Source organism: Clinocottus analis, unplaced genomic scaffold (genome assembly GCF_023055335.1).
Source record: "Clinocottus analis isolate CAN_PGR_092001 unplaced genomic scaffold, fCliAna1.0.p SCAF_11, whole genome shotgun sequence".
Lineage (NCBI taxonomy): Eukaryota > Metazoa > Chordata > Actinopteri > Perciformes > Cottidae > Clinocottus > Clinocottus analis.
Window position 1 is genome coordinate 5,370,635 of NW_027175832.1, and position 26,819 is coordinate 5,397,453.

The 26,819-nt window shown below is 40.9% G+C and overlaps 4 protein-coding genes across 4 annotated transcripts; 2 read left to right on the top strand and 2 right to left on the bottom strand.

The window, feature by feature from the left end:
* Positions 1–1,396: 1,396 nt before the first annotated feature.
* LOC137782206 (homeobox protein Mohawk-like) lies at positions 1,397–7,756 on the top strand. Its single transcript, XM_068571391.1, has 6 exons — positions 1,397–1,623; positions 1,942–2,101; positions 2,233–2,386; positions 2,510–2,848; positions 6,864–6,897; positions 7,148–7,756. Exons 1-6 carry the CDS (start codon positions 1,397–1,399, stop codon positions 7,482–7,484), a joined length of 1,251 nt encoding a protein of 416 aa, XP_068427492.1. The 3' UTR covers positions 7,485–7,756.
* Positions 7,757–8,848: 1,092 nt separating this feature from the next.
* Positions 8,849–13,165, bottom strand: LOC137782390 (ras-related protein Rab-18-B). Its single transcript, XM_068571671.1, has 7 exons — positions 12,985–13,165; positions 12,542–12,597; positions 12,316–12,377; positions 11,759–11,831; positions 11,368–11,486; positions 10,992–11,058; positions 8,849–10,350 (listed from the first exon to the last, which is right to left on the bottom strand). Exons 1-7 carry the CDS (start codon positions 13,050–13,052, stop codon positions 10,178–10,180), a joined length of 618 nt encoding a protein of 205 aa, XP_068427772.1. The 5' UTR covers positions 13,053–13,165; the 3' UTR covers positions 8,849–10,177.
* A 983-nt stretch (positions 13,166–14,148) lies between these two features.
* On the top strand, positions 14,149–18,076 carry LOC137781994 (patched domain-containing protein 3-like). Its single transcript, XM_068571051.1, has 4 exons — positions 14,149–14,868; positions 15,551–15,672; positions 15,752–15,897; positions 16,557–18,076. The coding sequence occupies exons 1-4, from the start codon at positions 14,149–14,151 to the stop codon at positions 18,074–18,076; spliced, it is 2,508 nt and encodes an 835-aa protein (XP_068427152.1).
* Positions 18,077–18,527: 451 nt separating this feature from the next.
* On the bottom strand, positions 18,528–26,666 carry yme1l1b (YME1-like 1b). Its single transcript, XM_068571052.1, has 18 exons — positions 26,497–26,666; positions 25,929–26,063; positions 25,617–25,794; positions 25,353–25,430; positions 24,950–25,059; positions 24,393–24,543; positions 24,206–24,289; positions 23,677–23,850; positions 23,413–23,565; positions 23,064–23,196; positions 22,459–22,521; positions 22,172–22,284; positions 21,748–21,903; positions 21,405–21,556; positions 21,124–21,250; positions 20,921–20,994; positions 20,384–20,470; positions 18,528–20,280 (listed from the first exon to the last, which is right to left on the bottom strand). Exons 1-18 carry the CDS (start codon positions 26,527–26,529, stop codon positions 20,137–20,139), a joined length of 2,145 nt encoding a protein of 714 aa, XP_068427153.1. The 5' UTR covers positions 26,530–26,666; the 3' UTR covers positions 18,528–20,136.
* Between the last annotated feature and the right edge of the window lie 153 nt (positions 26,667–26,819).

Consider the following 26,819-nt stretch of genomic DNA (forward strand, 5'->3'; position numbering starts at 1 on the left):
AATGGAGGTGTGCTCCCAGCTAATATCAACAGTTGCACCGGTGAACATATCACAGAGGGACAGGAGTAAATGGTGTGTGATAGCATGTAGCTTTCTCCGACTACTGCTGAGGAATGTGAGCAAGGAATTTACTGCACCTAACGGGGATGCTTCTGGCCCATGTGTTTTTCAGATTTGAAACCATCGAAACTCAACCAGCTGAATTTTAACCGTGAGTTATGGAGCCCTTTAATATGTTTAACGGTTGAACAAGTGATGCACGAATTTTAGCCATACTCCTGAAGAAATTTTAATTTTAGGCAGGAAAATCACATTTTATCACATGTTTGCATAAAGATAATCAATGTATGACTATGCATGGAAAAGTCTTTACTGTGTATCCAAACAGTCTTACGTAAGACTGTGTGGATGTCAAGAGGAAAAACATGCAAGGATGACAGCTCAAGTGGAACCACGGAGTCTGTGAATACTGGGCCGACTGCCAGCATGTTGTCATGAAGTTACACTAATGACTATCGCTAAGCTTCTGTCAGTTTTGGATCATTGTTTACAGTCCTTGTTCCAAAATGAGGACACAAATATACAAATGTGAGCATTCAAAGCCTGCTCACACTGCAGAGAACATAACAAAGATCCACATTTCAAAATGGACACTAACTCACTTTCTGACTCCAAGTTATGCAACAATGTGCAACATCTTCAGAGGATTATACAGCCAAGGATCAATTTCATTTTCCAGTGTTTGTGTTAACTATTATGAGCCAATTTGTACTGAAATCCATTCCAGCTCAGCAGGCATCCCTGCCTAACACAAGGCACAGTTTGGTGGTTTTACTGGTTATTAGCAACCATGCAATTACACCCATATATTTCCAGAGTCCCCTAGTAAAACATGCATTAATATCTGCTGACATGATTTTTGGTAAAGCCGCAAGAGATTCATATACCTCGTGTAGAAAATATGAGCGCTTAGCACAGGCTGTAGATATACCATGCAAAAATCCCACTAGTGAATCTAACGACCTCATTTTCTGATATTCGTGTGCAATATTTTTCATATCCTGGAGTGCTACCGAGGTCCAAGGCTGCCGTTCTGCAAGCTTCTCCTCACACAGCTCTCCAGAGAAGTGATTGGCTGGCGGGACAGCCAATAGGCAGCTGAGCAGCAGGTTATTTGAACTCACACAACTCAACTAAACCAGACAACATCCTCTGACTTTAAAAACACCATTCTCTCATAAGAGACTGTCATCATCTGTCTGCTCAGTCACTGCTCCCGTGGGCACAGAAGGAAGAGGAAGGAACCCTTTCGACATTTTTTTTTTTAAATTACCTTGACATCAAGTGTATCCAGGATGGGAACCTGCTGCTTCTATTTACATCTGGAAGTCTACTGATGCACCTGTTGATCAAGGAAAACTCTGTACGTTCAACAATGATCAAAGTGGCTAAGATGAAGTCTGAGACTCTGCTTCATTTTGAGGACAACACGAGAGCAGAGGAGAGGAGCAGGCTGAACTGTGTAGACTTACCTCGGGGCAGTTTAGCCGAGCAGAACACGGACCTGCTGCGATGCCAGGACTCCACTGACGACAGCTCTCCTATCAAGTACGGAAGATATGGGTACGCCCTTTTTGTCTGTGTTGGAAATTATGGTTTTAAGCATTTAAACAGGTGGTTTTACGCTTGTGAAATGTATCGTAAAATGTAGTATTTCAAATGACATATACGAAAGAAAATTCTCTTATCTTTCAATGTGTCATGCTAAAATGTAGCTTTATGTTCTGCCTTTACATAGTTGAAAACTTATTTGCAGTTCTTTAGAAATGTCAGCCACAGACTCAAATGATGTATCTGTTTCATGAGTATGTTTAATAGTTTGAACAGAAGGGATTGTGGGTGGTCTTTGTGAATCGACGAGGCAACTTCTGATTCCTCCAGATCTCGTCTGGGTGGGGTCAAAGTTCGCCACAAGAGACAGGTGCTGCAGGACATGGCCCGGCCGTTGAAACATTGGCTGTACAAACACCGGGACAACCCTTACCCAACCAAGACAGAGAAGGTCCTGCTGGCTCTGGGCTCACACATGACCCTCGTGCAGGTGAGAGACGAGCTAGTGCAAGAAAACGAGAGAACAGATGAAGGAAAACTTACTTTCGAGATGTGTCGAGTATGAGTTTTGTGGGTTTAAAGTCAGCCAGTGTTGTTCTATAACAAGGTGCATCTGTGCAGGTCTCGAACTGGTTTGCGAATGCACGGCGGAGGCTGAAGAACACGGTGAGACAGCCGGACCTGAGCTGGGCCCTGAGGATCAAACTGTACAATAAATACATCCAGGGAAACGCTGAGAGACTGAGCGTGTGTAGCAATGACACTGACTCTGATGGTACGGGCTACAGCATCATTTTATATTTAGGTTCATTACTTTTTAGAGATGGGATTATTATTCAGCAGTATTTTTCATAGTTTGTAACATCTAAAATATGATATTGTGTTTCCTTTGCTGCAGATGAAGAGTGTCCCTTACAAACTCCTATCAGCCAATCAGACTTTGGCCGGTCATCTTCCCGCAAGAGCGTGCCCGAGAAGCAGGGCAGCATCCTCGCCATGGCGGACTCTGCCAACAGTGACGACGGCGCGTCACCTCCATCCAAGTACAAGAGCAGTTTACTGAACCGGTATCTGAACGACACCCTGCGGCACATGATGGCGGCCAAGTCCGACGGCGTGCCGTCGGCCCACAAGAGGAGGAGCCACTCTGAGTCGATTAGCTCCAACGAGTGTGATCGAGATGTCGTCTCTCCGGCGTCATCCTACGAAACAGAGGCCAATTTTGTCTACCACATGGGTGAGAGAAGCTAGTGTTTGTCAATGTGCAGGACAATATTACACAACAAGCTAATAGATGAGTTGTCCAGGGAAAGCACATAATAATGCAACATTGGCATTCATTTGGGAGGAAAATTGGCGCGAGCGTCCCCTGGCCACAGAAATCACGAAAGCATCTTCCTTGTTAATTGCAGATTTATGTTAAATTCGAGACAAAATGACACTTTAACTACCCCGCTTCCCCTCGGTTCATTTTAAACACACCACAGCGTACAGTAAAATAAGAAAATACCGAACAGAAACTTCCACCTGGCTTCTCAGAGCTCCTTGACATTAATAAATCTCTCCCTCAGAAGCTCTGCAAGATTCAATTATAAAGTTATAGCGAATCTGGGAGGGAGTTTGACACCTAGGTGCCCTTCCAGACCTATAGGGAGCCCAAGCGCGCCGACAACACTCAAATTCGCTCAAGGCAAAGGAGCCAAAGCCTTTACAAACATTACTAATAAAGACTCATGCAGACGCTGAAATCCCTCATTTTAAAATTGGACGGAGCTCACGCTGGCTGCCGCTACACACCACAAATATCATTTCCATATACTAGAATGTGCCATTTGTTCCGCTTCAACTTCTTGCCATAGTGGAAATGTCCAGTCCAGCCTCAAGGACAATTACAGAATGTCTGAGACTTTATTCTTCCCAGGGTGAGAAGAGAGAACCTCAGCCAAATGTAGAAAGGGAGCAGTCTGTCAGTAAAGCACTGAAGACGTCTAGCACAGCGACTGTCAGAGCTGCCACTCAATTGTGAAACAACCCAGAGCGAGATCACGAATATCCATTTGGCTTTTCCCATCGCTGTTAGAGGGAGTAGCTTTGCTTCCCTGACTCATGTGTGCTTTGGCAGGCGGCTTCTCCCAAGTGTTTCTTTCCTACTCAAAATCAATCTGAATAGACATCATATTATAAGAGTTGTGAAAAGATTTTTGAAACCAGTTCTACTCTTTAGCATACTTCATCTAAAAATTAGACAAGGCATTTTTTTTAGTTGCTTTTTATATATTTCCAAGCAAACATTCAATCCTGGTCCCAGTCTAAAGACACATATTTAATGAATATTAGTATAACCTGTGACTTCTGATCTGTATCCGGGACACTTTTAATCTCAAATTAGCTTAGAGATTGGTAATAATAATAATAATAAGTAGGGTAATTCATAATTTTACCAGTGAAATGGTTAATTGTTTAAAGTGAACTGTCATGATAAATATGAAATTCAGATCCTATCTATAGCCTCTACATGGCTCTCAATGTGGCGATTGAGCCGGCGGCTAACAGTGCAAACGATGGAAACAGCGCTCACAGAGATAACAGTGTTTACCTAAATGGGGAACTGGAAGACATGCGTACCTTTCGCAGCAATGTTTCTCAGTTGGCTTGTTTGACCAGATTTAAGATATGTAACATAATTAGTAAGCTTTAGAGGTTTCTTGACTGGTTAGGTTGTTTTACCTTTAAAAGGGACTGGACTAGCTGGTTTCCTTTCTTTAGCTAAGCTAACCGTCTTCTGGCTACAGCTTCCTGTTTAGCCTACAGATATTTCAGAGACATCAATCTTCTCATTTATCTCAGAACAAGAAAGATAATAAGTGTATCTCCCAAAATGTAAACTATTCCTTTGAACATGTCATCGCTCTCTTCCCATAGTGTTCGGGGGTTTCTTGATGTTGTCAGCAGCACTCTTGAAATATTTATGCAAACTTTTAATGTATCCCTGCTGGTCATATTAACTGTGTTTGCAACCAAGTACGACTCCTTTGTGAAAGGGAAGCGGAAAGTCAAGCTGCCAGAGTCATGACAGGCACTAACACCATTAACACGTTTATACTCCACCCGGGAGACGGTTAAAGTTAAACCTCAACTAAAGGGCTAATAAGTGATGCCGCTTCACAGTGTCTTACACGTATCAGTCTGGATACCACAGCAGTAAAGTCACAAAGAATAGTGTCCTAGATGTTAGTGATGTTACCATTTACTGAAGCCTACAGGAATGTGATGGTGTTTACGGTGGTACTCGCATCAACTTCAATGTTTCCCTTAAAAAGGCTAGAGAGCCATAAATGTGACCACGGTTGTGTTTTATTAGACGCAGGGCGACAAAAAATATATCTGGACAAACTCCTTGCTGCGTTTTCCACCCATTTAGTTTCAAATGAAAACATGCTCGCTGAGGGTTGAGTCTCTTGATATTGAATATATATTGGCATTAAGGAAAAGGTGTTACAATATTTTCTCAGCACACAGTTGCTTTGCAGTGTTGATCCTACTGACATAAACTGAGTTTTTTAACACACCGAAATACATAAAGTTCCATAAACATTATTATAACATGCATATATCTTGTTTTTTTGCAGAGAAGATTGATACCGCCAAGAGGCGGTTAGCATTAACTTAGCATAAAAAGTGGACACAGGGAGAGACATCTAGCCTAACTTTGTTTTACTGTTTTATAACTGCACACCCAAAACTTGTTGTTTTTACAGTATTTTGCACAGACCAAACTAATTAGATATAATATGTAAACGTGTTAGCTTTAGAGATGCTGGTAAGTGAATTTTGTTTTGTTTTGCTTTCAGTCTTTATGCTAATTTTAGGGAACCAGCTACTCGCTAGCTTCAAATTTAGCGAACAAACATGAGAGCGCTATCAATCATCTCTTCTGACTCTCGGCAAGAAAGTAAATAATAGTATTTGCCAGAATATCAAACTATTTCTTATTTGTAAATGAATAAGGTTAGATACATTCTAATATAAAATTACAATACAGCGGCTAAATGTAGGCTAATATATACAATGACAAAAGGCGAGCAGCTTCATTACCTCTTGTAAAATGCAGTTGTAACTGATCTGTGCTGTAAATTTGAGACTCACCAGAGGTAAAACAATGTTGTTTTTCTGGGTAATAAATACAACAGAAGTACTCGAGAACTATCTTGGCAACTGCTAAAGAGAAAAATACTTAGGACCTTCAGTAGCAAAAAAACATAAAACACAAAACAGCAAAATGATTTACTATCAGCAAGAAGTTGCTTTTGGCTGAAGCGTGGCTAGAGAAATCAGAAACGGGGATGTTTCGGGCTGTTAGCGTTGAAAGACTGGGTTTCACAGTGGACCTCTAATTTCCCTGTCTGTTGCTCCCTGAAAAAAGATTGGTTTTGACCAGCTTCTATTTGCTTCAATGAAAAAAGGCAATATTCCAAAACTGAATAGGAAAATAAGTTTGACATACGATGCAGACAAACAGAGAGCGTGCAAGCAATATAATGTACTCTAAAGTTGGATTTACTCTGCTTCTGAAATAGCCAGAGATACCGTCGTTTAATTTCAGGGCATCGTGAGAGAAAGACCCGTTCTTCTTCCACAGATGAGGTCTAGCTATTTAATCATAAAACACTCCCCCGTCTGTTGGTATAATTTCACTCAGAGCTCAGGCCTTGATCACGAAAGATGGAGCTGTGCAGAGACAGCTTTTGGAAAGGAATAACACACACTGGATCAACTTTACAGGTGCTAGCAGAGCTTTGAAACAGGAAAACACAAAGTCAGTCCTCATGCCACATTGCAGATATTTATTTTTTTTCCCCACTCAAAAGCAAAACTGCATTGCATTTGTTTTGGCCAGAGTAGCTGAGCACAGGGGCGACCAGCGCACTTTAGTGAGTCAAACCTATCTGGCACTCTAAAACACATCCAGAGAGACACACTGGACGAGGAGGAACTGATGCATGTGTTTGTATTTGGGAGCACATTCACGTGAACCAACACGTCCACTAAACTCATGCAGATGCAGAATCATGCATGAATACACGCATAGATACTCACACACACATGCTGTAAATTTAAAACCCATGTATTATCACGAACATACGGTCAACGTTGATGGCCCTGTGAATATTATCTGTTTGCAATTTCATCGCTATCACGTAAACTGAATCAAGTTACATTGAGGCGATTCCTTTCATTCTTTTCTCTTGCAGACACGGTGGACTATGCTTCACCTAAATGTGCCAGGTATGTGTAATTATGTATCACTATGCATCTACAATCAAATCAGCTGTTTTACCTTTTTCAACTTTCATCAGCTTAAAAAAAAAAATCTACATAATCCCTCTCTTGAAACTGAACCACCACCTCTAATTCATCCACATTATTCTGGCTGTATATCAAAAGCAGACGCAAATCCGCCATTTCTGCTTTGGATTTCTGAAATTGCTCTTTGGCCGATTTGGCTCTTTGTTTTTTTTCTGTCTTATATTCACAGGGAGCAGCAGCAGCAGCAGCAGAGAGGAGGCGGTCAGGGATGGAGGGAGATCCACGCCGCCGTGGCTCTGACCAACTTGGCACAGGGACAGAGTTGCGCTGCAGACCAGAGCAGCGGGACAGCGGCGGCCAGAGGCGGCACGGGGCAGAGCTGCACCCGAGGGCCCTTCTCGGTCTCGAGGACCACTATCATGGACAGGATGTTTGTCGCGGGACCCACCGGCGCTCTGAGGCAGAGCTGCGCCGCGGGGCCCACTCTCACCAGCCGAATCATCCAGAAGTCCTCTCATATCTCGGAGGTCCAGACTATTAACGTGTGCCTGGCAAACAGTGTGTAGGCACGTCATTGGAGCATCGGGTCTATCGTTCAATATAACACCAGATGCTTAAGTGCCTTGCAATATCTGTGCAGCCTCTGTTTTTTTGTAATGCTGATACACTTTTTTACATTTTTTTTTACATTGTTAAATAGAAAAAACTAACCTAATGCAGTTTCATATGTTCTACTGTTTGTGCCATGTTTCTAATGTCTTTCTATTGTCGTCTATTGCAGTAAGTTATATTAACTTCCATGAGACTGGATTATCATCCAATGCTTAAAGTTGACAGCAGCTATTTGAATAAACCCAATGTGAAATCTTTTGTCCAGTCATTTGCTTTAAATCATCACTTTGCAGGGTCTGGTGCTGCATACTTGTGTTTTACTGAACTGTATTTAGTGGTAGTTCTCATGTGTGCAATTTTGGGTCTCGCAGTACTATAATATACTTTCAAATTGCTTTGTAAACGGCTGTAACATGGGCAGAATGGGTGGCATCGTGGACTGAGTAGGGAGACAGCAAGTGGAGTGCAGCTAAAGCAGGATTCACATTAGAGGACATTCTTTACATTTGTTGCAAAATTGATAAGTAAATTAACAGCTTTCAGAGAAAATAATCTAAAAAAAACAACTGTATTGCTAACTTTGTAGCACAAACGGTCAACGTCTAGTCGGCAATTAGCTAGTAAAAAGTAAGCGTGTCGAAGCTAAAGAAGCCAGACTGAGCTTTGTAGTGACCAAAAACAGCTAAAACGACATTTGCCAGGTGACCATGAATGCGTATGTTGCTCCATGCAGTGTTGCCATGTTACATTGAATTTCATTTGTTAAAAAATATATTTTTAAAATATCTATGTATATTTCTCAAAGGATGATATACTGAATGGTGTAACCATTTTTGAATTTAAAAAAAATAAATTTTAATTACATTTTTTAATTAAAATAAACATTTTAATTACTAATTTTAATTAAATAAGAAGGTAGTTTGAAAAAAAAAAAACATATGTTGTTGTTAAAATAGAGAACACAATCAGCCGAAGGAGAATGCCTTGTCCTCTTGCGGTGACTGTCCTACATCTGGAGAAATCCTGACACCAAACATAAGCTTGTAATCACACTCAGTCCTCTACGACTAATCTACTAAACATGATTACCAAGATTTTTCCACTCCCGGTTTTGGTCTGTTTTTTGACATTTTGTGCAGAGAATATCTTGAGTCTTGCATGTGCAACAGGCCAGTCCTCAAAGTATCATGGAAAGAGCACCTCACTGCTGTTTCCACTGTAAACCAACGTTTGATGAGATGGGCTTCTACACACATGGACACGTCATGGCAGCTCTCAAATGGCAATTAAACAATAATTAGTGTCGAGGGACGGCATCTTGAGGTTGTCATTTATTTCAGCCTGAAACAATACAATTGTCACTGGACCATAACTCCAGCATGTCATTCAATGTTAAGGCAGATATAATTTTAACATATTGCTGAATATGACTTAAGTAAGCGCACAGCAAACGCAACAGAAAGAAAGGACAGGAATAAAAAGGTCAACAAGAAAAAGGAACAAATAATAACAATACATCAAATCAATACTATACTGTGGCCAGGAAGCTCTAAGGAATGCTCTCATACTAGAATGTGTGAGAAATGCCTTCAATACGTGAGTGAGACGTCATCTGGACGACAGCGCCACACAGAAACTGATAAATATATGGGAAGAAAACAAGCTGAAAGAGCCAAGATGAGACTAAATGTACAAACTTTTTGCAGTTTTGTCAGATCATGAAAGGCAAAAAATATATATTTTAATGCAAGCGCTCTTATTACTGTAAACTTTACACTTGTACTTGTGGAAGTTATCGCCCAGGTCAGACATGCAAAAACAAAGAAAGCTTTAGTTGCAAGAAATCCAAGATCCAAGACGACTACTTGTCTTGCATATTTCAATGTAAAGAGGAAGAGAAAAAAAAACAGTATATGTATTGAAGCACAGACAAGGTTAACAGTAAGAATCAAGTGTTTTCAGTAGCCGGGGTCCATTGTGAAAGGTCTTATTTGGGAGCGTTCACAGTGTTGTGGTGCATTATGACAGATCACTCAAACAAGCCCCTTCCACCGCCATCCGCAATCCAACTGATGTGTTACTTATGTAATAATGCCGACAAATTTGTGTCTTTTAGAATATTATAACTGTAACTCTGCAGCCAGATTTAGACATTTACAGCTCACAAAGTATAAGCAGGTCTCTTCAGGGGACATCTGTCTCCATTATAAGGAACTATTTGGGGTAAAATTTGAAAAGCTGTGTACTGTAATCTACAAATTGGTTAATGTAATAGGCACTACGCTATTAACCTGATGCCTTAATGCACAACAGAATCACTGCTGACATTAAGCTAAATTCAAACCAGAAATGTACTCGTATGAGGTACACGCGGCGATGTCATGTCAATTTAAAACACCATACGTCCTTCGGGCAAGAGGTTATTTTGCATGATCCTTTCATTCATGTTTTAAACAGAAAGTAGTGACAGGTGATGGTTGAAAAGGAAGTGTGCAAACAGCAAAGTCCTTTCGTTGGACAGAACAACTCCCAACAATAAACTTTTTTTTAAAGTAAAAAAAGGATTCATCCAGTTCCTTCACTTTCTCTACGTTTCTGGTCTGTAGTCATTCCGATCACTTTGGTGCCATTTTCCATCCGTCCAGTTTCAGGGTATGGAACAGTAACCTCCACATGCTCTGCCACTGCCCGGCTCCTGCTCCCCCAGACGGACCTTCTGACCCTGGCTGTCACTCTCCCAAAGACCCGGAGTCTGGAGGATCTTCTCCACAAGCTCCTCAAAGGCACACTGGACGCCATCTTTGGTCTTTGCACTGGCCTCTGTACAAAGGAAAGAAGGTTACTAAAAAAAAACACTTCCCAAAATGTGACAAAGAAAACACTACCTGCCAGATTTTATATCATAAAGAGAGCAAAACATCCTTATTTTTTACAATATAGTAACTAATGAGAGAAATTTTAAAATATGCATGTGTTGACAAACAGAACATATAAAGAATTAAATGAATCCGTGGGGTGAATCCATTCTCACAACAGATTAAATCCACGACATCTTCTTGCCCAGCCCTTTTCAAAACCCCATAATTTAGCCGTTCTAAAATGGAAACTCCATAAATGTTAACGAAATTTCCCAGAGACGGGCAGATTGGAGATGAGAATCAGGAACACATGTAGACATGGATCGGATAAATGAAAGCCCGCTAGATTTTAATCATAATGCAGTTCTTCTGGAGAAGCCGCATCTTTCAGCGCGCGAGACTCAGAAATGCCAAAACAGAATAAACAACGCAACAAACCCAAACTAAATGCATGGCTTACTAAGTGAGGTCTTGACTTGTTCCAATCACACAATTACAGTTCTGTCTTTCAAGACCAGTATGGCTCTACACAGCAAGTTACATGTTATGGCTCTATTAGTTTAAGTGGCCGTGTCTGATTTTTACTCTTTCATGGATACTTACCAATAAAAAGCATGGCGTGTTTCCGAGCAAATTTCAGTCCCTCGTTTCTGTCCACTTCATGGTCATCCTGAAAAACAAAAAGACATCATGTGTTCTTTCTCTATGTGGAATACACAGAGTAAAGGATAAAACATCAAGTGAAGTAACACCAATGGGCGCTAAGCACACTTATGAAACAATTGCAGGATTTCTGATGTTATGTTTTTTTATATTAATTATGACTAATTTAAGCACTAAGTATAAAACCAACATTAACAGGAAGGCCAACTTTGAGCCTTTACACTGCATATTCTGAACATATATGACAAGCTCTGTCATGGTGATGGCCTGATGGGACAGTGACGACGATAACTTGTCTTGGACGAGCAGCACTCACCCGATCGATTTTGTTCCCAACAAGCATCTTTACGATGTCATTGCGTGTCGTATAGGTTTCCAGTTCATTCAGCCAATTTTCAAGCTTTGTGAAAGTCTCACGCTTTGTGACGTCATACACTGTGAAAACCAATTAAAAAGAGAAAAGAGTCAGTGGGAATATTTGACCTGAGTATAAATACATTTTTTTTATTTCTTCATCACAAATTTTAACAGGACACTGCAGCTAATGATGGATATTGATTCACAGTATTTATCCAAAGTAACTTACAGGATAATGTGTAGAGTAAATAAAAAGCCGAGAGTGGATGTGATTATTTTATAGAAAGAGATAATTGTCTCTAGGTCTGGAGTTGAACATGTTATGTGGCTTTATAAGCATCACTGTTTACCGAGTATGACTCCCTGTGCACCGCGGTAGTAGCTGGGTGTCAGGGTGCGAAACCTTTCCTGTCCGGCTGTGTCCTGCAAAAGTAAAGACACGTAACATGAATGCACGACACCGAACTTCAGAGCGTCAGGTACACTCGCCACAGAAACTGGTCGTTGATTGAGAACTCCTTACAGATGTTTTGCTTGAGGGAATTATTCCTCAGAACACTGTCAACACGTTACATTTCCATGTACATAATGACATGTATGCAATTACTTTCTAGTAGTATATTTCAAGAAGTATTTCGAGATTTGGCATCCTCAAGCACAAAACACACTTCTGAAACAAGTCATGAAGTGTATTTGGGCGTTGGTTATAGCCTCGCCGTGGATGTTGTGTTTTTATTGGACATTAGGACTTGATGCCTCACAAAAGAAAGTTGAATTTGTTCTTAGTTTCTTTCAGTGATTCTGTCTGTGAAATGTCGCCATCTTGTGGATAAACCCACGCAGTTCATCATGTTTTTCCTGACAAAGAATAAACAGAGTAGGCAACACCTTATGACATCAGTCTTACCCATATGGCGAGTTTTGCTTTGTTCCCATCTATTGCAAGTGTCTTTACTTTGAAGTCCACACCTGGTCAGTCATATGAGAGAGAGAGAGAGAGAGAGAGAGAGAGAGAGAGAGAGAGAGAGAGAGAGAGAGGAGGGAGGGGGGGCAATTTTAGCAGATCAGAGGTGTCCATAAATGTGTGTGTACTGTATATGTGAATGTAAGTCTGCGTGTGAGAGAGTTCAGACCTATTGTGGCAGACTGCTCTGGATCAAAGGTGTCTTCAGTAAACCTCAGGAGGAGACTGTGGAGGGAGGTAAAGTCAGCATGGAATGAGCAGGCATACTGAATAATAGCCTCTTGGGTCTTATAACGGCTCCAACGACGTTACAGAAAGGTCATTACAGTTTATGTTGACAATGACTTGATGATGAGCAGCAGCAGCATCTCTTATCAACAAAACACCAGTGAAAAGTTGTGAAACTGCCTGCCTGACGTCATTAGCCACCTTTAATGGTTAACGTGTTCCCAGTAAGAGTTTGGCCTAAACTGAAGGAAAATGGACATCGGTAACACCACCAGCTAGCTGCAGCGACCACAGCTAAGTACCGGGGAATACACTTACATAACTAGAAGAATGTCAACATTCACAACAGGCTAGCTAACAGCGCGCGACCAAACGCAGACGCACCTGGACTTTCCGACTCCGCTTTCGCCAATTATCAACAGCTTCAGGGTGGTCAGCACGTCGTCGTCCATATTCGTGGAGGAACTGGTCTCACGATCACTTTGAGACGCTTTTAATGAATAATTTTACTTGTTTTCTGAGAGCAGCAGGCGGTTAGCAGCTCCGGTGACAGCCTGCTGTTCACGCAACTTCCGCCCAGTCTGCGACGGGGTCGTGACGTCACGCAACTTCACGAGGTTGGTAAATGAAAAGAAGTAAATAAATGTCACCAGTGTGTTATTATATTATTATATTATTGTAGAATTGGTTGTGCACTTTACGTTGTACTGCATGCGCACCAATAGAGTTGTGTTCAAATTTAATTAATTGAATGTAAGGAAGTTACAACATTTATAAAATGTCTTTACAATAATGAAATAATTTTCTTTTGTCAGGAAGTTACGTTGTGAATTTGTAAAAAGTAAATACCGTGGCATTAATAATAATAATAATAATAATAATAATAATAATAATAATAATAATAATAATAATAATAATAATAATAATAATAATAATAAAAGAAAAAAGAAAAGAAAAAAGGTTTTTGACATGCATGGCTTCTATTGCTCCACTGGCTTTTGAATATTTGAAAATTGTACACAACATGTGGTTTTGTGTACATGGTTTGTAAATTTTAAATAAAGCCACATATTCCTTTGCTGTTGTTGGCCAGTTTACCCTGAAGCAGAGCCTGATGAGGAATTAGAGGGAAGTCTACCATAGAAAATTACTGTCAACTAACTGATTGAAAACCAAGTAAATAACAATCCACATTATAATAGGTCTTTGTTCTGTGCCTTCTGTGCTACATTTCAACAATCTTCAAGGGCCCAAAAGTTAAGTGTTACCTAACCCATGAGAAGGAATCACCTGAGGGTCAAGCTAATGGCAACCATTGAGAGTTAGTATGGAAATGGAAATGGGACCAGTGAGCCGTACGACACCAATTGTTCTACAATAGGCTCTTTGATTGAAGCCGTCCTCAAACCTCATCAGTGTCTGTTCATTGCAGAGTAGCTAACCCTGTTATTATGTAAATCTCATCTCATGAAGGAGCAGAAAAGAGTCTGCAGCACAATAAATACAGCTGTTAGTCCTCACAGTTCTCTCTAATGTTGATCCGCAGCTATGGCGAGACTCCGCACGAATTGCATAGAGAGATCTCTCTGCGTGTGTTATGAGATGTTGGGTCATTTTATTGGTTCTCATCCCTGGTGGTTCTTAATCGCCCCTCTTATTCTCTCGGCAGGTCTGGGGAGCGGATTTTATCTCCTGGAGGACAGAATGTCAAACGATATCGAAGAGCAGTTCACACCTGTCGATGGACAAGCCAAGCTGGAGAGGAAATATATCCAAGAAACCTTTCCAAGAATTGATTCGACTTTTTCACGTTTAAGAATGAGCACAGATGGGAATTATGCAACTCTCATAGCTACAAGTGACAGAAATATTCTGACTGTGGAGTCACTCCAGCACATTGTAGACTTGGACTTTGAGGTTAGGAGTATGATCATGTATTTTGACAACCGGTCATTTGAATATGCCGATGTGTGTGCTGAGGTGATGGGATCCTGCACCTCAAATGACATGTTAGATATTATTAAATACAGCGGCAACAATATAGATGGAGTTAATTTGACATATCCGTGGTATTACTCTGATTTGAGGAATATTCCTCTATATTTAAGTCTAGGGAGTGTGAAAGTGTACGAAGAGAGCTCAGTTGTTGAAAGTTCGAAAGCCATACAGGTCCATTACTATTTACGTGAGGACAACAAAGCAAAGACTGACCTTTGGCTGGAAAGCTTCATTAAGTTGGTCTCAAACAAATCATCAACTTCCATTCAGGTAAGCAGAACTTTACGCTCCTTTTTTAGGCCTCTGCTCGAAAATTGCATACCCAAACTTAAAAGGGTGTATTTCTGCAACCACTATAAAGCTATTTGAATAATTGTGGTGTTATAATAACATGTACACCTGTGAGATTCTGTTCACATGTGTAATTATCAGTATATATGTTACTGTTTAAGAGTAAATGAAGATGACACAAAGAAATAATAAAAAGATTTCAGGTCCGCCAAGAAGAAAATCACTTTCAGGATGATTATTTGTTTGAAATGATGCAGCATTAAGGTCTGAACTTCTCCCAAATCATAACACAATATGCGAACATTCTCTCTGCAAAGGTTATCTTTGATAAAGTGAAGCAGAAAAAAGTTAGAGAGGGTTTGGTACAGAGAAAATTCAGACTAGGTCTCCAAAATTTGCATTGGGGCACATTTGCACATATTTGCGCACGTCTGTGACATTTTCATTTTTTCATGTACCAAACCATATATTTAACATGTATATTACTTATGGTGTTCAATACATCCAAATACAGCGAGTTTGGGCTTTTTTTTTCCTTCATAAAACAAGCTATGATTTACAGTTGTATATAACCTAGGGGTGATTGGTTTAGAATTGGTTAAATGAACATATTTTTGTTTAATTACTCAGCTTTTATTACATGCATTAATTCTCGTTCCAGGTGTCATACTCCACCTCCATGTCACTGCAGTGGGAATTTCAAAAATCTCCAGCAGCCGTCATTTATTTATTCTCCATCACCTATGTCACTGCCATCACATATTCAATCATTTCCTGTTGGAGGTTGGTACAACGTCTGCTGAACATGTTGCACGATAGATTTTGTATGTGTGGCTCTTTTTAATCTCAGATTTTCTTGTAGGTCTGATAATGTGAGGACAAAAGTGTGGGTGGCATCCTGCGGTGTGCTCTCCACGGGTCTGGCAGTCCTGAGCGGTTTTGGTGCGCTGTTGTTGCTGGGTCAACCTTTTGTCATGACGGTTGCCTCCTGTCCTTTCATGATATTAGGTAGGCCGTGTTCAACTTCTACGTCCATCAGTTACCATTGTCCAAGGAAGCCTCAAAGTTAGAGGACTCTTAAAACAATGTAACTTCCCACATTGACATGACATTCTGATTATTTTCATTTTTGGTGTTAGCATTATTTCGACTAGATGTATTGTCATTAGACATGTTCATGTTTCACCATCTTGACTTCTGATTATATACATTATGCTTCTTTTCATGTAACACAACCATTGCCGGGTTAACCAGTTTGGGGCCTCACAGGCAAACATTTCTTGTTTGGCCAGTAGTAATTTGTGCAGTGAGGGCTTACACAATTTACAAAATTGCTGCTGCTGCATTTTTACGGTATTCAAATGACACATTTCTGGCATTTGAAAAGGATCAACACATTCCAAAGAAGGCTACATGCCATTTTTCGTAAAATAGAGAGATAGATAGATAGATAGATAGATAGATAGATAATTACTTTATTGATCCCCAAAGTAATAACTTTCCAGCACAGTGGTATTGTCCTTTAACAGATCTTTACAAAGGCTTTTCAAGAAGACAAACTCACAAGATAAGGCCCCCACTTCATGATTGTGTACATTAGCCCTGCACAAAACAGGAAAGAGTCATACAAGCTAAAAACTCTTTCTCCTCTGACCTTCAACCTCAAGGTATTGGACTGGATGACATGTTCATCATGATCTCTTGCTGGCAGAGGACCCGCGTTCTGGACAGCGTCCCCGACCGGCTGGCCGACACCTACAAGGACGCTGCCGTCTCTATCTCCATCACCACCGTGACCGACGCGCTGGCTCTCTTTCTGGGCTACTTCTCGCCCTTTGGTTCAGTCCGGTCCTTCTGCCTGTACTCTGGGGTTTCTATTTGCTTCTGCTACCTGTACAGCATCACATTCCTGGGGGCCTGTATGGCTTTGAATGGACGCAGAGAGGCAGAGAACAGGCACTGGTTCACCTGTGCCAAAATCCCAGAAGATTTACCATCTGGAAGTTCAAAAGCCTTCAGGGTGTGCTGTGTTGGGGGGAGCTACGATAGAATCACTGAGACAGAGGAAACTGAGCCCTTGAGTTTCATGTTTGAGCGCTTCTATGGTCCATTTCTGACCCACAAATTGGTAAAAGCTTGTGTGTTTGTCTTTTACGCATGCTATTTAGCTGTTAGTGTCTATGGCTGTTTCATCTTAAAGGAGGGACTCGACATTAGGAATCTGGCTTTGGATGATTCCTACATCGTCGATTACTACAACAATCAGAGGCAACACTTCTCTGAATATAGCTACAACTTGATGGTGGCGGTGAAACATCCCTTCCAGTACTGGGATGAAGATGAACAGAAGCGTCTGCGTTCATGCATTTCAAGTTTTGAGAGTTTAAACTTTGTGAATGGGACTTTTGCTTGGTTTCTGTCCTTTCTACAATTTGCAAATGCGACCAAGCTCGATATAGGTTCTCAAGAGGCTTTCCAAACACATCTCCTACATTTCTTAGACGTTAATCCCATGTTCAAACAAGACATCAACTTCACTGCAGACAATAATATTCAGGCCTCTCGCTTTTTTATTCAGACGCTAAACAACACAACAACGAAGGACTTGATGATTGGAGTTCGGAAAACAGCAGAGGAAAGTCCAGTAGAGCTCCTGGTGTACCACCCTGCTTTCATCTACTTTGACCAGTATACTGTCATCATGGACAACACCATTCAAACTATCATGGTGGCTGTGATTGTGATGCTGGTCGTCTCGCTTGTCCTGATACCCAATCCTCTTTGTTCCCTGTGGGTGGCTTTTGCGATTTGTTCAGTGATTGTTGGTGTGACGGGCTTCATGGCGCTCTGGGGCATAAACCTGGACTCCATCTCTATGATCAACCTGGTCATGTGCATCGGCTTTTCTGTTGACTTCTCAGCACACATTACTTACTCTTTTGTCTCCAGCTCCAAGAGGGATGTGAATGAGAAAGCGATTGATGCTTTAGCCCATTTAGGCTATCCAATACTGCAAGGAGCACTGTCCACTATTTTAGGTGTGGTGGTGCTGTCCATGTCTGGGAGTTACATCTTTAGGACGTTCTTCAAGATCGTGTTTCTTGTGATTACTTTTGGGCTGCTCCACGGATTAGTGTTCATTCCAGTGTTTCTGACTCTGGTTGGGGCGTGTGGGACGTGGTGTTAAAGTGGTGATCAGCGCTGTAATTATAATGCAGGCAGTGCGGTTGCACTGGGGCCTGCGGGGTAGGTCCACTATCACACTTGCGGGTAAAGAATTAGGAATAAACCTTTAGGAACTTATTTTCTTTGGTACTTTTGTCATATAAAGAAATGCAATTAGGATTTCTGGGTAAAATGTACACTGTTGTCGATGAAATTGTTAGTGTTGACCACTATGGAAATGCTTTGTAATTAACATTTTACACACCAAGAATATACTATTGATTTCTTTTGTATATTAGTATAATAATTGTTTTAACTTTAGTTTAAGTTCAATACTTTTTGTGATCATTTGTTTTGTGTATCAAGTGTTCTAAACAGTTTGCATTTTAATCTTTTCTGTTTTGACATGTCAGAATTGTCTAATTTGCAATAGCTACGTACAAAATTAAATCACAGACCCAACACACAAAGAACATCATTTGGGATTCTTTATTTATCTCAGCTGCTCAAACATTCATGAATCACATCAATCACATTGTTGAGATTTTGTCAACCTACAGCAGAGAGTCATTCAATGTGTTCTCAGCAAAAAAGCATTACTGTACATTTATATACAATGCTCCCGTTACATCCCGATCATATATACAGCTAAACATGGGTAAAAGGCCAATAAACTAAAGAAATTGTGTCTAAATTTGAAGCAAAAAATTAAAAAAGGGAACATCATGAAGTACATATGCTGGTGGTAATCCTGACATGACTTATACTTTCAATTAAATGTTTAAAAAAAAAAAGAAGCAAAAATATGGATGACACACTGCTGCTGCTCTAACTATTCACTTAAAAAGAGGCATACATGCATGTTTCTACCCACAATCAGTGTTGAAGAAATGTCACAGAGTCAAGGATTTCACTTTTGAATTACACAGCTTAACTTCCTTTATACATAAAGCAGTGCCTGTAGGCATTCAAGATTGGCATCTTTCCTCCATTGCACAAAACGTTAAGAAACAAAAAATGTATAGCGCACAAGATGTGAGAAATATCTCTGCTTTGAAATAATGACAAAGGAGACATCAACGAACAATAACTGATAACTGGCCTTGGTGTCAGGCCAACATTGCAACTTTAAAACCAGAAAGTTGAAAGCTGAGCATTCGTAATTGTTCTGTCTGTACACGCAGCATAAATGAAATATATTACATGAAGAGAGCACAAGTGTATTTTTTAATTTATACACCTACATACCCAAAGTGCAGAGTTCAACTTTATATACTTCCTTCTTTAAAAGAAAAAAAAACACTTAACAGTACATTCCTCGAAAGGCCACCATTTAAAACAAGTAACGGGGGCATATGCAGAGGGGGACAGCAGAGTGTAGATACAGACATGATTCTCCAATCATCCCAAAGACAAAGAATCAGATGGAACATCAAAAAGCAGCACGTCATTGGGACACTTCCTGGTACTTAACTAAGAGACACGCAAGCTAGAAGTGGAGAGTGCCGCCTGACCTTGAAGACATACTAGACAAATAGCATATGAACACAAACCCTGGAAGACAAATAGGAGTTGAGATTTAGTTAAAGTGTTATTACGATTACACAGGATCTCGTTGGGCTCAGTGCTTCCCATCGACAGGCTGAAACTGACCTGTCTAAACTGATTTTAAACAAATTTCAACTCCTTTTTTCAACAATTGACAATATTTAACATGCTGCTTTCCTGTCTGAGGTGCATAGTTACATTCATGGATCATCTCCTCCCAGCAACTGATTAAGTGACCTGAGCAACCTCCTTAACATTTAACCCGTTAACCTGTGACACAGGAAAGTTGTCTAAGTGCCACATGAATTACCTCTATAAGAATATTGATGGGATTAAACACAGGGGACAGCGTGAGGATACGACATAGTTCCACATAAATCACTTATCCAGAGACTTTGAGAATGCAGACCATGACTTCTCAGATTCACTGTTTATGAATTGAGTCCATCCCTCCTTCCATGACCCCTGAGCTCTACAAATCTGACCCCTTCCCCCGCTGTTGCTACCCTCTGATTGTTGCTGTGCTTGCAAGTTTCATCTAGTCTCCAGAGTCTTGCCCTCTAGGACCAGCTTAATCTCTTTGGCATCCAGTGTTTCATACATGAGCAGGGCATCTGCCAGGTTTTTGTGCTCTTTGGTATGAGACTTCAGCAGGACTTTGGCACGCTCATAAGAGTCCTGGGGGACAGCAAGAGAGAAGATGGTAAGAAAAAAAGGTTTGACAAGGCTGGTTGAATTGCTGAGTTTTTTTTTGGTTTAGCATCAAAAACATCAAACAGACCTTCAATAATACTCGGACTTCATGCTCCACTGCTGCTTGTGTCTCCGGGCTCTGGGCCGTCATGTCAGTATAGGTCATCACACCCAACTGGGAGACAGGGAGGGGAAACAAACACATCAATGTATATCACAACTGTAGACTGCAATGCATGCGCAGTACAAATACTATTAATTAGAGGTTGACTAATAGTGTATTTTAAGGGCCAATATAATATAATAGTTTAAAGCATAATAAAGCCAATAGACGGTTTAAAATGAGTCATGGATACCACTTGTCTGCTTGCTGCAAAATGAGCGGTTCCAGGAGACAGAAAAAGTTTAGCCAACATTTTCTAACCCTATCGCCGAAAAGAATGATGCCTTGAAGGGTTTTTGAGATATTATGGAGTGGAGAATGGCTTTCTAAACAAATTATCTATAATTTAGTTTAACCTGAGAAATCAAATGCAAAGTCTGTTCCTTATTTATAGCTGGAGCGTCGTCAGGCAACCTCTACTATGACCAGCTTTCCCTTTCTAAGTCCCATGAATTAGCTTACCTTTTCACACATTCCAAATCTGGTCACCATCATTTTAGCAATCTTTGTGGCGCTATCGAAGTCGCTTGATGCACCTGGAGAAGAAGACACTTTTACGCCTTTAAAATTTTCAACCGGTCAACCACATATCCTCATTTTAGAGAATCAAGACTGTCCTACATTCGACCCCTCATATTAAATCCTTTTTAGGAACGCCGTCTCACCGGTTGTTATGTACTCATGGCCAAACATAATCTCCTCTGCTACACGGCCGCCCATACTGACGTCCATCTGGGCCAGCAGCTGAGAGCGAGTCTCACTCCAGCGATCGTTCTCTGGGAGCATGGACACCTGACGTTGAGAAAGATGGAGAGGAGGAATAAAAAATAAGAGGGATGAGAGGATGTACGCAGTTTAAAGTAGTGGCAGTTTGCACTGGACCTGGTATTAAAGACCTAACATGTAGAATTTAACCATTTAGTTTACAAGCTCACAGTTTACTTACATGTCCCAGACTGGGGCCTCTGGGCATGATCGTAGCCTTGTTAATCGGCATGGCATCTTTGGTGTAGTGAGCCACGATTGCGTGGCCTGATTCATGGTACGCTGTGATGAGCTTGTTTTGCTTGTCTATTTCTGCACTTCTTCTCTCAGGGCCTGGCAGACAAGAAAAGGTATGAATTAAATTATAGCAACATTCTCAAAATAACTTTGAATAGAGTGACCTTAGTTATAAAAAGGAAGCCATTGCCATGCAAGATGAAAACAGAAAACTCAGGATAAGGTTCAATAAAAGGTTATTCACATTCCAACAAATACTGGGAAACAAGATCTTCCTAGTTACTCACCCATGAGGATTTTGTCTTTAGCAAACTCCAGCTCCTTTAGGGTGACCATGTCTTTGCCATCAACTGCTGCCTTCAGGGCAGCCTGGTTGACCAAATTTTCCAGGTCAGCGCCAGAGAAGCCCACTGTGCCCCGAGCAATGATATTGGCCTCAATAGCTGCAGCGTCAGCACGCAACATAAACAAAGATCAGTCCCGGCCTCGGACTGGGTACGTAAAGTAAGTCAACATTCAGCCAATGAGGTTAACTTTTAAAAAATGCCAATGCTCTGTGCTTGTGGGTTCAGTGTCAGGACCTCCAAACCCAGGCACACAAACTATTGTTAGTTCTGTCTCACAGTGGCTAAATATCACATACCATACCAAAACATTTCAGAGAAAAATGTTGTTATAATTATTCAGGATTAGCAGATGTTGATCTCACACCTGGATCCATTTTAATCTTCTTCAGATACCATTTCAGTATCTCTGTGCGTCCTTTCACGTCTGGTTTGGGTACAGTCACCTGCATGTCAAATCGTCCTGGGCGGATCAGGGCACTAAAAAAAGAAAGAAGATGAACCGGTTAGAGAAGGGCTGACACTGTGTCAGCATCTGGGTCACCGCCTCAGGGTTGGAGTCCAGTCTTTGTTGTTATCAAGGATGAAGCTGAACGTAAATGTGCGCTGTAAGCTCTGACATTCTAACAGGAAGAGACACAGAGGCAAACATACTTATCCAAAGCTTCTGGGAAGTTGGTTGCTCCAATAATGATCACGCCTTCATTTGGTTTAAACCTACAAAATAATAGCACAGGGTGCATGCAAGTCAGTGTCGGCAACGCTGCGGCTCTCCTCTGGCTTTAGGTTTCCGTTTTCAAACCGCAGCAATGTTGAACTCCCTATTCATAATTTGAGCCGCAGTACTTTATATATTCTTGTGTCTACTTGTGCTGTATTGTACATACGTGTGAATAAAGACTGATCTTTATTATCTGTGTCAACTGTGGGCCACACTTATTAAAGTCTTGCGACAGCCACAGACAGACGAATTATGTTTTTGTCATGTTATCTTTAATGATAAAGATCATTTCAATAAAAATAATAAAAAATGTTTTCTAAAGATAATTAATCCTTGCTTTGGGGGTGGTTTATTTACACAATAGTATTATGTGTATTATAAACACAATAGTAATATTTACTCAAGATATTTTCTTTGTCAATACCCGTACATTGCAACATCCCCACCCCATATTGCCAAATGTGCTGTTAAGCTAAATAAAAACATCTCACTCAAAGCATTCAACTGTAAAAATGCCACAGATAAATTGAGAGATTACCCGTCCATCTCTGCAAGCAGTTGGTTGATAGTCTGTCTAGAGTAAGGGTGCATGGGAGACTCAATCCTTTTTCCACCCACACTGTCGAGCTCATCAATGAAGATCACACAGGGAGCATTGCCTTTAGCCTCCTCTAGAAAACAGTAGTAGGACAAATTTAAAAAAAACACACGTACCACAATATTTAGCACACAAAATAAATAATGCTGAATGCTGACCGGCGAAGGCTAAACTGCATTGCTGGCTTTAAAAGTAAAAAAAATAGTAGGAAATCATAGCCATTGTATCAGGAGGAGAAAAAAAGAAAACTTCTTAATTTCTAATGAAAAAATATATTTAAATATCCCACTGAAAAGATTCCGGATGCGGCTGGCTCCCACGCCAACAAACATCTCGTCAAATTCGGACCCGGAGGCATAGTAGAATGGCACATCTGCCTCCCCTGCCACCGCTCTGGCCAGTAGAGTCTTCCCAGTTCCTGGAGGACCAACCAGTAGAACACCTAGAGGAGAGAAAGGCGAGGAGAAAGGGATGACGAAGAATGAGACACGGATACAAAAACATGATTTTTGTATCAGAGTTGAAGAAAATGCAGGGTGAGAGATAGCGATACCTTTTGGCAGCTTTCCTCCCAAGACTGTGAACTTCTCTGGGTTTTTCAGAAACTCCACAACTTCCTGCAGCTCATTCTTCGCTTCTTCTACCCCTTTGACGTGCTCAAATGTCACATTTTTCATCTGGACAGGGTCCATTGCAGAGTCCAGGCCTGATGTGGTTCGGAACCGTACTATCCAAAATGGTTAGATTAAAGTTCGAAATCACACTGCATGGCACAGTTAATAAACTCACACGACACTGCCTGTTACTGAGGATTCTTTAAGAACCACAACTGATCGCATACATTAGTGGTTCAATCCTGCAGGTTTGAATATGCTGTTAGTGTTGCCTGCAAATAGCAGAACAAAGCTAAGTTATAACAAGATTAGTTATTTTCTTTATGTTCAAGATGCATAGATCAGTTTAGCGGGCAAATATTGGGCTTTATTATTGACATTTATATTTTGACACGTTAATATATTGGAGGGGGTTTCACGTGAGATAGGAAATTCAAAGCAGTTTTAGAGTAGAAAAGGAGCCTTTACCCGATATGAAAGGAGTCTTGGAGATGCCATAGAGCCCAACAAGAAGCAGCACCAGCAAGATTAGACGAGTCCTCCTGAGAGATTCTGAACAGTTGGAGCACAAAAACTATACATCAGCCATGTTTATTGCTTATAACGGAATAACGATCATGTGACTCAATTTGACTTTGTTCGTATTACAACTTGCCTTGCGTGCGTTGCGTCAAGACTTGGGCTTTCAGGAAACCCTCAGCAAAGCCCCTCTTGAAGGCATCCTGCTGCACCTCGGGTACGTTCTTGTTCTTAACCAGACTGTCTAGATTTTCAATTTCTATCCCCTTGTCACGCGTTAGAAAACCCTGCAGCACAAGGTAAGACTGGTCGGCAGTATTCACAAAGCCACAATACGCTTTCACTTGAACCACGATACGCTTTCACTTGAACCACACCGTCACTCTCGAGGCCATCTCACGAAACACAATGTGTAGGCTTTAACTCAACGTGCACACGCTCTACTTTTATCCTTTGATTTCTTTTTTCAACAGGCCTTGAACATTTCTTTCAAAAAAACCTGACATTTTCATCTAACCTAGTCAAATGAAAATGTAGTTGTTATGGCTACAGGTAAATTAATTCAACTGTATCTCTAACATGCTTATTAGATTAAATATGTAAAAGATATGCTAAATATAATAAGCACATTAAACATGTAGCACCACATGCTGAAGGACATTCTCAAGCATGTGAACATCTCTAAGTACGTACCTTCATAAAAGATGGTGTGAACGCCTGAGAGTCCAGGGAGTGGTCAGAGGCTGACTGCAGTCGTCTGGTTTTGCTCTTTAAAGTTTTAAAGCCTCTGTTTGGAACCCACACTTGAAAAATGAGGTAAGAATATGATGATTAAATAGTTTTAAAAACTAACCATGTTTCCACAACATATAACTTCACAATATTAACATAAACATTGTAAATCTACAATGTACATGTAAAAATAGGCCACCACAGATAATACTGACAGTTGAGTGGAATGTGTTACACTCTCAGTAACTTTATTTACATTGTCAAACAAAATGCAAACCAACTCAAGTAATTCATTAGGAACAATTCAATGCAAAGTTTTGGATTGGTAATATCATATTACATATAGTATTATTACTATAGTTACCGGGCCAGTGTTGAAGTTCTGTGCAGACAGACTCGAGAGGCCTGGAATAAGACATGGGCATTGCACCACACGAAAAGCCTGAGAAAGAGAACACAGCTTGACTGTTAAAGCTGAGAAAACCTGGAGAAAAAGTGGTAGCATGTTGTGGTCATTCCTGAGATATGATGAGGAGGCAGGCAAAAGCACCAGCCACAGGTACACTTATTTAAGTAGTACTATTTCCAGTATGGGAGACCTGTGCATAACAACAATGTGCATTCCCACCATGTTTATTGTAGTAAAAGGAGTGTGTAGAAAGATGTGAGGTCCTCCAGGCGTTCCGTTCACCCAATCGAAGTGGCGTCTCCTGTGGACTCAAGCGTGGTAACACACTGTTCACCAGCTCATCCAGCTGCTGTGCTCTCAGGTCTGATAAGCCAAGCTCACGCAGATTCCACGTGGGCTGCGAACACACATTATACCATCATTTGATTTATATTCCTCACAAGATTACTGTGGAACAGGTTTTTGTTAAACACTTGGACTTAGAATATTACTGTATCTGACTGATGCAGATTTAATCCAATGAATGCGTACCTCTGTGCGGTGCAGTTCTGGGTCTGAGGCATGCTCCTTGTGCTTTCTTGATTTGCAGGGGGCACTACTGCTGCTGCACACTGAGCTCTTCAGAGAGTGGAGGACATTGATGAGGTGGCTAAGAGGGACAGTCACCTGTGAGCACATGAAGTCGGGGAGCTCGTGTTACAAAGTCAACATGATGGGAATCAAGCTTGCACGCCAGTTATTTCTATTATTTATCTTTTTTTTTAAAAGTAGCAAGGTGACATTATGATTAGGGTGCATTGTATTGTATAATACATCGCTCATTGACGCAGTCTCAGGTCGGGACACACCGACTCAGCTGGCGTCAGGTGAAACTTATCCCGGAGGTATTTATTTATGACGGGTAAACAGAGATTACGCCAGCAACATTGACAGACTGTCCACTGACATGAACATGCAGGTCTTTAAAACTGTAACAAAAGGTCAACAGAGGTCACTTAAGAGAGAGAAAGCTAAATTTAGCTTTACCTGCTAGCAAGCTAAGAATCAAAACAAAAACGGCGCTAATGTTAGCTTGGCCTCGCGTCTCCTGCTCTCTTACCTGTGGCTGGACAGTCATTGACAGTGAAAACATGTTCAATTCTCACTGGTACACAGCGGACGTTGAGCTGCACAAATTGAGCCACTGTCCTCGAGAGCTAAAGGTCCGTATTTCGTTTACTTATCTCACAGTAGCAGTGAAACTGCTAACTTCAACGGCAGCTGACAATTAACCGGATATGACGTATATGGTGTCGTGACCCTGTTTAATGTTCTCTTTTTTGGGACCTCGTTAAACTGACTTGATTTCATGGAAAAATGGACCATTATTAGTCAGTAAACTTACAATAGTCTAAACTGATAAATGCGATACAATAAACTACA